The sequence below is a fragment of the Salvelinus sp. IW2-2015 genome, linkage group LG23 (genome assembly GCF_002910315.2).
Source record: "Salvelinus sp. IW2-2015 linkage group LG23, ASM291031v2, whole genome shotgun sequence".
Classification (NCBI taxonomy): domain Eukaryota; kingdom Metazoa; phylum Chordata; class Actinopteri; order Salmoniformes; family Salmonidae; genus Salvelinus; species Salvelinus sp. IW2-2015.
This window is the reverse complement of record NC_036863.1, coordinates 46,051,226-46,067,228: the sequence shown is the minus strand read 5'-3', so window position 1 is coordinate 46,067,228 and position 16,003 is coordinate 46,051,226. Positions and strand designations below refer to the sequence as shown.

The 16,003-nt window shown below is 44.1% G+C and overlaps 2 protein-coding genes across 2 annotated transcripts; both read right to left on the bottom strand.

Annotated features, from left to right (window-relative positions):
- Positions 1-239: 239 nt before the first annotated feature.
- Positions 240-5,588, bottom strand: si:ch211-117m20.4 (inactive serine protease PAMR1). Its single transcript, XM_023968664.1, has 4 exons — positions 4,244-5,588; positions 3,760-3,927; positions 3,241-3,444; positions 240-2,924 (listed from the first exon to the last, which is right to left on the bottom strand). The coding sequence occupies exons 1-4, from the start codon at positions 4,335-4,337 to the stop codon at positions 2,911-2,913; spliced, it is 480 nt and encodes a 159-aa protein (XP_023824432.1). The 5' UTR covers positions 4,338-5,588; the 3' UTR covers positions 240-2,910.
- Positions 5,589-5,829: 241 nt separating this feature from the next.
- On the bottom strand, positions 5,830-10,662 carry hinfp (histone H4 transcription factor). Its single transcript, XM_023968663.2, has 9 exons — positions 9,980-10,662; positions 9,524-9,750; positions 9,138-9,249; positions 8,732-8,884; positions 8,528-8,605; positions 8,292-8,412; positions 7,954-8,092; positions 7,588-7,712; positions 5,830-7,345 (listed from the first exon to the last, which is right to left on the bottom strand). The coding sequence occupies exons 1-9, from the start codon at positions 10,143-10,145 to the stop codon at positions 7,009-7,011; spliced, it is 1,458 nt and encodes a 485-aa protein (XP_023824431.1). The 5' UTR covers positions 10,146-10,662; the 3' UTR covers positions 5,830-7,008.
- Positions 10,663-16,003: the final 5,341 nt, after the last annotated feature.

Here is a 16,003-nt window from a genome sequence, read left to right as displayed (position 1 = left end):
ACAAATGTTATAAGTTTGGAGTTTTGAAAATTCCCCACATAATACTTGTGAAAATAGTACCAAAGTGATAAAACAAATATTTAAGAAACTGTTGCACCAGTTTCCAAGCCTTTGATGTTGGGACTGCAGCAACACCATGTGGTTATTATAGATATTAACACAGTCATGGGTTCTTTTGAGATTGTTGACATCGAGCACAACACAGCAATGCTAGGAAAAGCTTTAACAATAATAGATCATGTTTTGGCCCGTATTGAAACTCTGGATTTTGGAAAACTGCAGAAAAACATGTTTCAACAATACAATTATTGCAAAGCCTTCAGAAATCAACTGCTAATTTGATCAAGGAAATGAATGCAMTAGAATAGAGCATAAAGCTCCCCGAGGTTATATCTGAGGAAGGATTAAGTACACTTCGTGTCCACTGTCTCCAGGCTCTTTACCTTTATATTGTATTCACCTCATATTTCACCATGCCACCTGAGGGAACACAGGGTCAGAGGGCAAAGGTAGATCATTACTCGACGTCAATGCAAATTTCTGCTTTATTATATCGATGACAAGCTAAACACATCACTTTTTATTCACAATATGCTTGAAGAATGGCCTTGTGAAAAGACCTTAAATGGAGCAAAAGGGAACATTTGAAAGAAAAGCCATTTTCTTACGCGCAGTCTCGATTTGTCATTACGCGTGAGCTCTTAAAGAGCATGCTGACCTTAACCCACAATGCCTTTTGCTGAATGGATAAATAAGACACATAAACCATGACAACGTGGGGCTGGAATGTGCTCAAACTGGGATCACTGGGGTCAGGCACAGTAGAAGTGCTCTTGCGTGTGACAAAGCAAGAGACATCTGGATTGAGACGCAGGTAGAATCATCATAATGGCACCAAGACTTACGACTCTCCTCTCTGTGGCTCTTCTGCAGCTGTTGATACTGGGGACACTCGCACAGGGAGGTGAGTTCCAATGATATTTATTGGGTGCTCTGACATATTATAGTGGCCACATTCACATCTATATATTGTGTTGKTATAGGCCGTGTCCTGCAAACAGTATCGCTCATGTCTGTTGATTGAATATGAAAGTAAATGTCTGCGTACACATTAAACTGTCACCAATACTACATAATGCTATTACTTSTCTTTAAGTTATGGTTATCATCGCTTCACATTGAACACTAAAGAGAGTACATACCCACTTGAAGGGTCATAATAAGCRTTCATTATCTTGGGTTCTTGTTGCATCTTGTAGGTCCAGTGAGGGTGGCAGTGCCTATCAGGCTGTCTGTGTGAGAGTGAGKTGTCCAATGGAGAATTGGTTGGTCAGGTCTACTCCAGCTCTGTGGTGGAAGGGGGAGTACTATTGGGGCCCATGAGGAGACTGGAGGACACAGACCACGACTTTAAGTAAGGATCATTGGTCAGTATTAGCATCATTATTAACACTAATCACACATTTAAATACATTTTATTAGACAGAGGAGTCTATGTAATCTCTTGTATAAATCATACATTTTCAGGCTTAATTCTTATAAACTTTACAATTACATACTTCCAGAAAGTCAATTTCTCTTATCAAAAATGTTGTACYGTATGGTCAGTCATCATAGCCTATCCTGCCTTGTTGTGCACGATGAACTTACACTTGTTGCTCTCCATTTAATAGGTTCACAGGGAAAGAGTTACCCAGACTTCGGGCTGCCCCTGGAGCGTGTGAATTGAGTGGCTGGAAATGAGGCCAATCGGATCTCCCGGGCGCTACTGTCAGAGTCCTCTGGYGTTCAGACCAGGATGGACGCAGGTTCGTGTGGGTCTAAAACAGTGCTTYTGAATCAGCTCTTATTCTTCCGTCCTCCCAGTATGTACAACGCTATTGTATTGTATTACATTCCATTCTGTGTGTAATAAGCAGTTGTTAGCGTAGCATTACTAAGACAAAATCAATGTTCGACTTGGTCATGTTCATTTCATTGCAGGAGTTGGCTGCTACAAACCCAAAGAAAAACAAACATATCCTGAGGCTCAGCTCGTGATCTAAACCACATCATTAAATAGAATGGATCTAGATCCCTATGGTCTAAACACAAGAGTTGGATTTATAAGACAATGACAAATGATCAACAATTAACATTGTTAGTGAGGAAGRACCTTTGACTTTGGACAACCATCTACATCTTATAAGCAATACAGACAGTCCAACCAATGGCTGTAACATAAGGAGAAATGAAGATATTACAATATTAACAAAGTGTATCCCCATCCATTTAGAAATACACATGGCATATCATGTATTCCAAGCTATCTCCACATGCAGTATAGTAAACATGCTGTTCGATAGTTAACCTGGTCCTCCTCTCTGACTTCCACCGACACCTCTGCTCTCCTCTGGGCTGCGGTGGGTAACAAGATTAAGGTCTCAGCTCAACAACGAGCTCATTCTAAGGTTCCAGGACGGATTGAATGAGCAGGTTTAGCTAAAGGACAACTCGTTAATCCCAAACAGAACCTCTACACTCGGAGAGGTCTCCCCCCTCCATCGTTAAAACGGTTCATATACGCTGTACGATGAGTCCTTCACGTAGTCAGGGAGTCTGTTTGGGAAACTGAGGAAAAGCAGTGTCTTTGCCTCCACTGMGTTCTGTACGTTAACCCCATGAGGTTGTTGAGGTTAGGACCGCGGTCTCTCGCGACAGACTGTCATTAGTTCCACAGAGATGTCTCTCTAGGTTTCCCCTTTGATCCTCCTTCTGACSGCAGATGAAGCAGCAATAGGCCGATGAGGATTCGAGCATTGCGATTGAGATTCCAATGAGGATCTGGGATGTTAGGCTGTTCACTGATATTCCTTGTGATGGTTTTGAAATGCATATTCTAGTCACTCAATAGTGGAATTTGTCCGTCTTTTAACCTAAAGATGCTTAAAGATAAAACACATTGTGGGGAAGTGTTTTTTGTGTGGGACAAAGATTTTAGAACGTGTGAAATATGAATGGGTTACCTTAAGTTGGGATATAATACTTAATAAACACGGTGTGAACAAATGTAATGTAACAAGCTATTAACCACACTCATTTTAACCAGTACACATTTTAAGAACTCAAACCCATTCATTCATTCWTTGAAACCAACTAATCTGGTTTAACTTCATTGCCTGCTAGTTGACACGGCCAGTTATTTAGCTATCATCAGTCAATGGACTGTACCACTCAAGGGCGCGAAAGTTTACTACTTACCACAGGCGATGTGGCAATCACACAGGCACGTGTCACAGCGGGTGAACCAGCGCTTCCAGTCAGGATTCATCTTCCTGCAGTTGTCGATGCCGTAGCAGCCCTGCTTCAGAGGCCCCATGTAGGACTTCAGGGGACAGGTGGAGGAGCAGGTAGCCGTTTCTAGCTCCTTCTCCGTGATCTCCACACGGCCCTGGCGACACACCCCTGGCCCAGGGAGAGAGGGAGGACAGGGGTAGAGGGGGTGGGGTGTGGAGGAGCAGAGACATGAGGTGGAGGTGAGAGAAGGAAAGAAAGGTAAAGGACTTGTACTAAAATGTGTGTTCCCTGGTGTTAAGGCAAAATTAATGGTGATCAATAAGCCTGCATGAACAAACAGGCTAGTCACTGAGACTGTGAATGTAGCCAGCTCACAGTAATGACATCGAACGCTACTTCTTCACACCTACAGGGAGTAGTGACGTGTAGTGGAGGCAAATTAGTGGGGTCTTTGATCACTATTGAACAAAARGGGAAACTCACTGAGACAGGAGGGTTTGGGGGTCCAGCCTCCATTGGATTGGCAGGCTCGGGCAGGGTCCCCCACCAATAGGAAGCCAGAGCGACAGGCGTACCGGACAACTGAGCCCACCCACCAGTCGTTCCCGTACACCATCCCGTTATAGTCCACGTCAGGCCTCCCACAGTTCACTGAACCACACAGGACAGAACAAACACCATAGAACAAGAGCAAACAGGACAAACACTATAGAACAAGAGAAAACAGGACAAACATAGAGCATGTGCAAAGTAGAGAATAATCCACATGACTAATATACTGTATGAGAAGATAAAGGTAGTACAATGTATTTCCAATTTTAGTTTGATACATTTCAGTATACTGACAAATTCATTCATTTCCTGCTGTTGAAGAAAATACAATTTGATGGAATTGTTATGTAATTATTGTGAATGTGCTACACTACAGCAGGGTACGGCAGATACAGGTTACACGTGTGAGTGGTACCTCTGCAGAGGGATTTATAGCCAAACCAGCAGCAGTCAGAGTCCCCYCAGCGATCCTTCTTCAGTTCCTGGTGTCTCCCCTTACAACCTCCCATACAGATGGGGGCTGTGCCTGACCAGTAGGTGTCATCCACAGGTTCTGGCTCTGGAGTCGCCTCTGTCACACCTGAATCAGATCAGTTCCATCAGATAATATACACTAAGTTACCTGTCAAATCTGAATMAATCATTTCAATTTCATCAGATTACATACATTCTGGAGCTGACTAAAYTCACTTTGGATAAGACAAATCGCTAAATGACTAAAACGTATGTACTGAACCAAGGGTAAACCCCACGAAAGTTAGGCACTTTCATTCAATAACCATCGCGAGTAATACTGTTCTAGTAAAATATCTTACCGCTACCTTCCTCCTCCATTAACTCAGGCAGCTGTGTGAATACCCCGTGTGAGGACCCCAGGAGCAGTAGCAGCAGTGAGTACATTCTCATGGCTGCCTGTCTTCGGTCCCTCACTAGCAGTCTCTACAAGCAGGAGAGGTAAACACCTCTCACAGCTCAGTTCTGAACCAAAGAAAAAGCAGGCGTGGATGTTAACGAGTTTATCTTCAAACTTCCATTTAAATCGCCATTAAAAAAGGCACAGAAGCACGCTTAGTAGTCTTCAGGTGTTCTGCACGATCTTTCTCCATCTGCAGAAGGGTCCAGAGATAGCGACAGAGTACGGAAGCAGAGCACAGTGAGTGCTGCTTACACTAAGCTCCTAGGCCTGGTTAATCTTTTAAAACGCAGCCAACAACAACCCATCCACTACTACTCCCACACATATAATACTGCGTGCTGTGCTTACACAGAATCATAACACGGGTTGCAGATATATTCATGTACATTATACAGTTTTGTATGGACGTGCAAGTGTKGTGTATAAGAAAAGGGAGGCGAGAAATAACAAGATATTGTTATAAGAATGGCTTTTCTTGAGTGCATTGCAATAGCTGCACGGACGGCTGTAAACTTACTAGAGCAAAAAGTATTGATTCCATCTCTGTTGAATAGAGTGGCAACAATCAAGAGCCTCTGAACATCCTATTTCAGTCCTGTACATAGCCTCTCTGTGTCTGCCAGTCTTGTCCATCATTGGAGGACGTGTCTGACGGGCAACAAGCCGGATGTAAGAGCACCACTAAGTGGATTAGATTCTAGGCCAGAGAACGCTCTCTCTTTCACACCACGCACACGCAGTAAATCTATTTCTGTAGGATAATTAAGCGCAAAATATTGATAAGTATTACACACCACGTTCTGCTTCACTTGATYGAGAATCATCAGTTCACATCTACACGCAATGTTCTGAAATGTGCATACAAACTAAATATACAAGCTCTAAAAAAGGTGAGTGACAGCAATGCAAAATACGATACAAGCCAATAAAAAGCACAATCTGTTTATTGCGCAGAACAAAAAACTAAAATGTCAAATCAAACAGCTGAGGGGTATAATAGAAAGCAGGATCAATGAGTTAGCCAGCCAACTTAGATAAACAACCAGCAATAACTATTGGATTTTCTGGTTCAAAACTTTAAAAAAAAACTTGAATCAATTGTGTTCCCAACACATTTTTGTTGTAGCCCTGGACAAGCACARCCGATTRAACTAATCATCAAACCCTCAATGAGTTGAATTAGATGAAATTCCCCAGAGCAACAACAAAATTGTGTGTTGGTGGGTGTATTCGAGGACTGGAGTTGGAAAACACTGAATTAAGGCGRCCGCATGCTTCCCAGCCAAAACAATTTGGCAGAGTTTGCGCATATATTAAGATTACATTTTGTGACGTTTTTGTTCGTTTGTCCAGTCACAAAAACTATTCTGGAGGCAAGCCGAAGTTCACACCCCTTTGTCTGCGATTGGTCAACAGTATGGATTCTTGAATAGTCTTTGTTGTCATTCAACGAGAGACGACTCATTTTCATGCACATTTTTTCCTTTGAAAAAAATACTGCAAACATCTTAGTTAGATGTAAAATTGCACGACTAAGATCTCTTCGTCAAACACATCCAAGATTAATGACAGATTTCCTGAGTCATCTTAGATTCATTCTGAATAGACAAACAGTACCATTGTCACTTTTTTCCCTCATCTTTCAAGCAACGGTCGTTTAAGGGAGTATGCGAGCACACTCATTCGGTTAGCTAAGTTTGGCCAGGTGCCAGCCGAACTGAAGCATGCTGACGCCTTTAGACCAACCCATTTCAACCCCCCCCCCCCCACCAAAAAATATATAACAAGTTATATAAGACTACTTAGTCAGCTGGCTAACTCATTGATCCTGCTTTAAAGTATATCACTATGAAGTCCATTCAGCTCAAAGTTGTTCATAATGCAAAACATAGCAACTGTCTCGGTCGCCAACAACGGCAGATCAGACGTTGGAAAACAGCCCAAGAAATCACATCCACAATATCACCTCCATATCTTCTGACAAAGTGCTATGAGGAGTGTGGGCCCCTGCAGTGAGGGCAGGTAAGGCCAGTCCTGCTGGTTAAATCCCAATATTTAGGAGCCACTGTTCACTTCAATCCATATCATGTGAATCCTTGAAGAGTTCCCCCCTCCTCGTACTCAGTAGACAGGTGTGCTCAAAAACCGGTAAAGCTCTCCCGTCTTTCCCTTAGTCCTGGTGCCTCTGTGCTGTGTCACTGCTCAGAATCTCAGAGGAACAAGCCATTAGATGAGCAGCGTGTCCATGTGAGGGGTTGTAGTGGTCACGCTACCTGCATGCCCAGCTGCTGAGCAGTGTCCTGTAGCTGCAGGATCACAGTGTCCTCCCCCGCCTGAGACGAGTCCCCCCCAGTCAAATCATAGAACACACCCTCTCCCTGCTCCCCCTCCAACAGCACCCCTCTCAGCTCCACCTGGACCTCCGTGGAGTGTGCTACTACCCTGGCATCCTCCCCAGGCCCCAGGATATCTGTCCGGGCAGCGTCCTCCCCCTCCCCCTCGTGGCCCTCCGGTCTCTCTCTCATCAGTTGCTCAGTCAGCTCCACGCTCTCATAGCGGATCAGCTGCAGACGCATGAAGCCGTCCTCGTGCTCTCTATACCTGGGAGAGAAGACAGACGGGGGTGTTAGCCACAAGACCAAAATGATGCCCGAACGATGCTCGAGACTTTCTCATTCACCTAGTAATGATTCTGGAGTCAAACTACTTACAATGAACGAGGCCTTGTTAATACAGACCGTCTCCACATAAACATGCTGTTCGATGCAATCTCAACCACATGCACTTTAGAATTGGTTGTCCTAGTATGCTGGCTATAAATGTTATGCTTGCTATGTCGGTACCTGAATCGGGGGTGTCCAGGGGGCCATTTGAACTGGTGCTTCTTGCGGAGGTGGGCAGTGAGGTTGTTTCCCCTAGTGAAGCACTGCTCACAGACATGACACTTGTAGCGAGCCACAAAATCTCCCTGAGTGGTCAACACAAAAAGCAAACATCTTAGAAAATAGGTCACGCACAGTTTTGGAATTGATCACAATTAATGGAGTTGTTTTTTCATGCCTGACTTACCATATAGAGCTGACACAAACCGTACTGGGCTGGCTTCATATTGTCCTTTTCATCACATTTCCACCAACTATGATGGACGCATAACCAGGCCAGTGCAGTAGCGTAAAAACGGTAAACATTTGTAAATCACCCCAACTCACCTCGTGTACTTTCTTGTAGTGGTTCTTGATGGAGTGCAGTGAGCGTGTGGTGTAGTCACAGTTGCTGAAGTCACAGCGGTAGGCCGGCTCAGTGCTGTGGGTGTCCAGGTGTTTACGAAGGTCGATCAGGTTCTTACAGCTGAGGAGAGAAACACACACACCACAGGAAAGACGGGTTAGGACGGGTTCTGCCTATACCATCGTTAACACTTGCACACTAAACAGGTACTCCTTCAATATAATTCACTTTCATAACATTGAAACAGATGGCGTTGGCTTATATTACTGACCGGGAGTCCTGGGCATTACCTTGGTATTTGCCTCATTTACGAACCTACCTGTACTCGCAGTATTCACAGCTGTAAGGCTTCTCGTTGCTATGGCGGAACTTGATGTGGTTCCGCAGCGATGAGGGGGATGGGCAGGTCATGTCACACAATGGACACTTGTAGTGATTTACTAACAGCAGAGAAGGAGAGAAGAAGAAAATATACAGATCGGAGCACAGTTCTAGTGGGCATCAAACGACAGCAACGTGTAATAGAAATACAAAAGGGAGTTCCAAGGGACTGACCATGATTCCTCATGTGGTCCCGCAGCAGTCTCTCTGTTGCAAAGCGCTTAGAGCAGTGGGAGCACTGGAACCTCTGACCTAGGAGAGACAAGGGACCACAGACACAGTTATCGTCAGTCATTAAGTAAACGTGTTATTGGGTTATACTCCACAATGTTAGCAAAGCCATTCATCCAATCCACCCCTGACCTTCCCCCCTCTCACCCTCGATGGTGGTCTGCCGCCTGATGTGGTCAAAGAACTTGGTGTTGTTGGCAAACATCCCTCCACAGATTGGGCAGGCCACCACCTTCTCCCCAGTGTGGCTCCGCAGGTGCTCCCGCAGCTTAAAACGCCCTTTAAACGTGGCCTCGCAGTCTGGAGAAAAGTCAGGGGGAAAACAAGTACAGGTGATTCCCTCAGTAGCAGTTACACTCTGATTGCAGGTCACAGGTCACATGACATCGGTAATAGCCTGCGTTTACCTATTTTATCCACCCTCAATTCCAAAGGAATCAAAAACCCCACATCTTTCAATTGAAACACACAGACACCTCGGTTTCTCCTGAAAAGTTGCAAACTAGCCCGTGTTAATCACTGCTGCCATTTTTACAGGGGTCAGTGGACTCACCCTTCCAGCCACAGCGCACCAGGAGCTCCTTATCAGCAGAGGGTACATCCATACACATACTGTGCATCTCCACATGGCGGTAGAACCACTCTGGGTTGGCAAGGGAGGGTTGCTGCAAAAACACACACACAAAAACACGTCGCTCTCATAGTAATGAACATATTCAGACCGACAAATGTGTGAAAACTTCACCACTTCACAACTAATATGCTTAAAATCAGTCCACATGAATAGATTTGAGCCCATCTAAATGATAGATTTGTGTGTGTGTGTGTTTCGTGCCTGGCTGTTCACGTCCCTGGTCTATGCCCGGCTTAATGCTATGTCGGTCTGTCCACAAGCTTCACATCTAAGCTTAGATATAACCCACACTAACAGTGTCTCACCTCACATTGCTCCCACTGGCAGATGAAGTTGTCTGTGATGTCAGGCACGATGTTGCGGTTGTGGAGGCCAATGGTGCAGGTGCCGATGCTGGGCTGGGCCTTGAGTACCCCCTGGCCCCACTGCTTCAGCTTGGTGTGGTAACAGTGGAAATAGACGTGGCGCTTAAACTCCTCAGCACTCTCCACAGAGCAGAACCCACACTCTTTCCATAGACAGCTGTGTTCCTCTAGTGACATAAAACGGACAAGATACATGCATATGGCATTGTACAACATGAGTGTCTTCCACAATAGCCTTTGCTAGCTACTTTATCTCAAATAAAATGAAGGTTTGACTTCTCTTTCTCCTGGCTTTTCCTCTCTTATGTATTGTATCTCTCACACAGAGCGTCACTCCACGTCGGAGGTACAGTGGCTGTGAAAAGAGAGTAATCCATGCTCCCCTTGCCCGCTCACCAAATGAGTAATTTCCCCCGTCCTCTATGTCCAGCGCCTTGAGGTGACCCTCCACATGCTCGCAGAACTCCTGCATCCGATCGAACGACTCTTGGCAGGACCCCCACTCACACGCCAACTCCAGCGGCGAGTCCTCTTTTCTCGCCCGTTTGCTTGCAGGAGGCATCGAATCTCACACTATACGTTCACATGAACGGTCGTGTCTAACGCAAAAAGCTAACCTTATATGAAAACGAAAATGTCCTTGCTAACAAACGGTAGCTAAGCTAGGAATTAGCAAATTAGCTAACTAACGGCAGTAGTATCCACGTGTGACAACGTTATGATATCGTGTTGAAAAGTAATGTAGCTAGCAAGAAACGATTTTAATGAAAAATCGAAAACACAATTGCTCAATTATTTAGACTAGAAAGAATAACCAAATATACAATTGAACTAGCTAACCTGGATGTTGTTAGACAAATTTTTCGCGATGAGTTACTGAGCTCCTATAAGAAATCTTCACCTTCTTCTTCGTTGGAATTGGGTTGGCGGATCGCATTCTACTTTCAAGGTGCATACATCGCCAGCTACTGTACTGGAATGTAAGGCCAGTCAAGACCTAACTACATTAAATTCTCTTCATTAGTCCTGTTCCACTACACCACTTCCTTCCCGTTTCCTCCCCCCACTCAGTGGKGACCCATCATTCAGGGCAGGTGGGGAGTTTTGAGGCCCACATTTTCAGCAAAAAATACAACAATAAAAATTGGCATTAATACATATCACATATCAGTTTGCAAACCATGTAAAAAATAATATATCATTGAGTTAATAAAACCATTTTTGTTTTCTTGAGTAAGGCAGCCTCAAAATGCAGGTGTTTCAGCCAAGCTCAGTGCTTTCTGTGGTGGTGGGGCAAGCCAGCAGAAAATACGGAGCATTGCGCCATGATTGGCTCAGTGCTCTGTCACTCATGGGGACACTACGTCAGCTCGAAAGTCTAAGGGTAAACTATGGAAATTCTAGCCCTTTGGGTGCTGCCACAGAGTTACATTAGAAGTGCTCATCCAAGAAGGCTCACTGTTGTTATATGATAAAATTAAGTCAAATCACGTTATATGTACAGTAGCTTTGATTGGACTGAACATGTCAACATCATACTTTTAAAATCTTGCTTGCAGTCATCATAATCAAGTCGACAATCTACTGGCAAATCCTTTTCAGTCCTTGTCGTATGAATATAATTGATGAAGAGAAATTACAGATAAAATGTATTGGTGCTCATCGGCCATTGGACATAAACATTACACAACAATTTGAAAATCGCAAATTCAACAATGCGTGGTTTAGAAGGAACTGAGCACAGCACAACAAGGTGAGTACAAAAATGTATTGCATGCTGCTGCATACATGATATAATATGCCAGGGATATATGTACAGTTGAAGTCGGAATTTTACATACACTTAGGTTGGAGACATTAAAACTTGTTTTTCAACCACTCCACAAATTTCTTGTTAACAAACTATAGTTTTGGCAAGTCGGTTAGGACATCTACTTGGTGCATGACACAAGTAATTTTTCCAACAATTGTTTACAGACTAATTATTTCACTTATTTCGCTGTATCACAATTCCAGTAGGTCAGAAGTTTACATACACTAAGTTGACTGTGCCTTTAAACAGCTTGGAAAATTCCAGAAAATGATGTCATGGCTTTAGAAGCTTCTGATAGGCTAATTGACATCATTTGAGTCAATTGGAGGAGTACCTGTGGATGTATTTCAAGGCCTACCTTCAAACTCAGTGCCTCTTTGCTTGACATCATGGGAAAATCTCAGAAGACCTCCACAAGTCTGGTTCATGTCTTGGGAGCAATTTCCAAACGCCTGAAGGTACCACGTTCATCTGTACAAACAATAGTACACAAGTATATACACGATGGGACCACGCAGCGATCATACCGCTCAGGAAGGAGATGCATTCTGTCTCCTAAAGATGAGTGCAAATCAATCCCAGAACAGCAAAAGACCTTGTAAAGATGCTGGAGGAAACAGGTACAAAAGTATCTATATCCACAGTAAAACGAGTCCTATATCCACATAACCTGAAAGGCCGCTCAGCAAGGAAGAAGCCACTGCTCCAAAACTGCCATAAAAAAATCCAGACTACGGTTAGCAACTGCACATGGGGACAAAGATTGTACTTTTTGGAGAAATGTCCTCTGGTCTGATGAAACAAAAATAGAACTGTTTGGCCATAATGACCATCGTTATGTTTGGAGGAAAAAGGGGGAGGCTTGCAAGCCGAAGAACACCATCCCAACTGTACGTAGCGTTAGAAATAAGGTTAATGAAATCCTTCATATATTTGCCATTTCTTAGACTCACTTAGATAATTTATTTGATGATACAGCAGTAGCAACACATTCCTGTCTCTTCTGTAGACGAGACAGAAATGCTTATGGGGGAGGTGTTGCTGTATATATTCAGAGCCATATCCCTGTATTGCTTAGAGAAGATCTTATGTCAAGTGTTATTGAAGTCTTGTGCTTTCAGGTTCACCTGGCACATCTAAAGCCTTTTCTTTTGTGGTGTTGTTATAGGCCACCAAGTGCTAACAGACAGTATCTCAATAATATGTGTGAAATGTTTGATAGTGTATGTGATACAAACAGGGAGGTCTACTTTCTTGGGGACCTGAATATCGACTGGTTTTCATCAAGCTGTCCACTCAAGAGGAAGCTTCTCACTGTAACCAGTGCCTGTAATCTGGTTCAGGTTATTAATCAACCTAACCAGGATGTTTACAACACTACAGGAACAAGATCATCCACATGTATTGATCACATTTTTACTAATACTGTAGAACTTTATTCTGAAGCTGTATACATACAAATTGAATGTAGTGATCGCAATATAGTGGCTATATCCAGGAAGGTAATTTGGCTACCCAACAAAAGTGTTAAAGCGGACTTTACTGGTTCTAACAGTAGACATATCAGCTTGATGCCAGCGCTTAGCAAAATGTTCGAAAAAATTGTGTTTGACCAAATACAATGCTATTTCTCTGTAAACAAATTAACAACAGACTTTCAGCATGCTTATAGAGAAGGGCACTCAACATGTACTGCAATGACACAAATGACTGATGATTGGTTGAAAATTTTGATAAGAAGATTGTGGGAGCTGTACTGTTAGATCGTGGATTCAGAGCTATGTATCTAATAGAACTCAGATAGTTTTCTTTAATGGAAGCTTCTCTAATGTCAAACATGTAAAGTGCAGTGCTGTGTACCGCAGAGCAGCTCTCTAGGCCATCTACTCTTTTCATTTTTTTTTGCCAATGACCTGCCACTGACATTAAACAAAGCATGTGTGTTCATGTATGCCGATGACTCAACCATATACGCATCAGCAACCACAGCTAATGAAGTCATTTAAACCCTTAACAAAGAGTTGCAAACTGTTTTGGAATGGGTGGCCAGTAATAAACTGGTCCTGAACATCTCTAAAACTAAGAGCAAATCATTCCCCAAGTTCTAGACTTCAGCTGAGTCTGGTAATGAATGGTGTGGCTGTTGAACAAGTTGAGGAGACTCAATTACTTGGTTTTACCTTAGATTGTAAACCGTCATGGTCAAAACATATACTGTCGATTCAATGATTGTAAAGATGGGGAGAGGTCTGTCCGTAATAAAGAGAGCCCTGCTTTTTTTGACACCACACTCCACAATGCAAGTCCTGCAGACTCTCGTTTAATATTTTATCAGACATGCAACCAGGGGTCTTTTCACAGTCCCAAGGTTCAGAACAAATTCAAGGAAACGTACAGTATTATAAAGAGTCATGAGTGCATGGAACTCCCTTCCATCTTATATAGCGCATGTGAACAGAAATCCTGGTTCAAAAAAACAAATAAAGCAACACCTCACAGCACAACTCCTCTCCCCCATGTGACCTACTTGTTGTTTGTATGTAAATATGTCAATTGTAAAGTATTTTGTCTGTAATGTATTTTTCGTTACGTGTCGGACCCCAGTAAGACTAGCTGTCGCCATTGGCGTCGGCTAATGGGGATTCTAATACGTCAAATCAAAATCACATAGATTCTAATTCTAAATGTAATTTCACCAACCATGCTGTTGGTGGCGGTGACGCACCATCCTCTCTGGCACAATTCGACCTGTCTGAGCTCATGTCTCACAGCGTCTGTGGCATGAGACGGTATCTGCTGGAGACAGACCCTATTGGGACCGCCTGCCTGTCTGCCTTTCGGACAACGACTCCCAATGTCCCAAAGCCCAGACTACGTTAGGGCGGAGTCAAAACCATATCGTCATTATATACAATAATTTCCAAAGACAGTACCAAAGATTTTATAACTAACCCAAGATGGACCACATCCTGTCGTTTCAAATGGGAACAAATGATTCATATTGGGAAGAACAAGCAAGGAGGGGGGCAGAGCCAAGCACGAGCTAGCGAGATCCTATTGGCTGTTCTAGCATGTATTTTCTTATTTTCGTTAGGGAACGCCTACTCTGTGAAGTGAGCATGTGCAATAACTAAATTCGCCCTAAACAACGCAATTTTTTACAACTTTGGAAAAGGGTAAAATCTACGAACTGTCCACTCTGTTCGTAACCGATTTGAGTTTTGGGAACAGAAAACTGTGTTGAGATAAAATGTTTCATTGATGAAAATATTTGCATAATGTCGACCAAAATCCATCTCCATATTCTCCCACTGCCGGCCACTGGGCTTCCTCTCATCACCATATTTGGTAGTGAGTGGAAACAACTGGATGCTTCACACTTATACATCCGGTGAAATATCTGGCTCATTGTTCTGTGACAGTACTGTTCATAGTCAGTAACCTAACATAGCAGGCATAGAAAGACGCCTGAGCAGAGTTTCCAAATGGAAGTTAGGTTTTCAGGGAAAACCGGCAACATCCACTTTCTGCCAGTGCGCTTTCAATTAACCTAACGTAGTACGTCTTTCTTTCTGATCCTGACTAGAGAAAAAAAACTGTCAGGGGAGGTTCTCTTGTGCACTGTTCAACCAATTCAGTAAATGTAGAGGATGAGTTAAACTGGAGTGTCGCCAAAGATGATCTATTACATTGACAAGATAGTCAAGTGACCGCTCTTACAATGGAAATAAATGTCCTCAAATACGGAAGGCGAGATCAGGTAGGAACCATTCGAGCCAATGAGAGGGCAGATATGTGTAACGATGTGCGCTGAGAGTCGGGAAACAAGTTCAGGGAGTGAGTGTTTTAATAAAAAACGCAACATAATACAAAACAAGGAACACTAACAGCACACAGACATGAAACAGAAACAATGACGCCTGGGGAAGGAACCAAAGGGAGTGACATATATAGGGAAGGTAATCAGGGAGGTGATGGAGTCCAGGTGAGTCTAACGATGGTGACAGGTGTGCGCCATAATGAGCAGCCTGGTGACCTAGAGGCCGGAGAGGGAGCACACGTGACAGTACCCCGCCCCTCCCCGACGCGCAGCTCCGGCCGCAGGACACCGACCAAAATGACAATCCCAGGGATCAGGAGCTGACCGGTCACCTTTGCTGAGGCACGGAAAACTTGGCAATCCGGCTGAGACGTGGGAGCATGGCGACCTAGAGCGCCGGAGAGAGAGCATGCGTGACGATACCCCTCCCCGGCGCGTTTGGCTCCAGCCGCAGGACGCCAACCAAAGGGACGATCCCGGGGATCAGGAGTGGACCGGTCACTCCTGCTGATGCGCGGGAACCTGTCGCCGGCTGGGGTGCAGGAACCTGACAGACCGGCTGAGGCAGGGGAGCCTGGCGATCTGGCTGAGGCATGAGAGCCTGTAGCGGCTCCCGGACCCGAAGTCATTCCCACGGACACAATATCAACAAAAAACACTCCCGGATGCTTCTCTTAGGTGAGGCGTTATTCTGTAACCGTGTGCGCTGAGAGTTGGGAAGCAAGTTCAGGGAGTGAGTGTTTTAATAATTAAACGCAACGTAATGCAAAACAAGAAACAATACCAG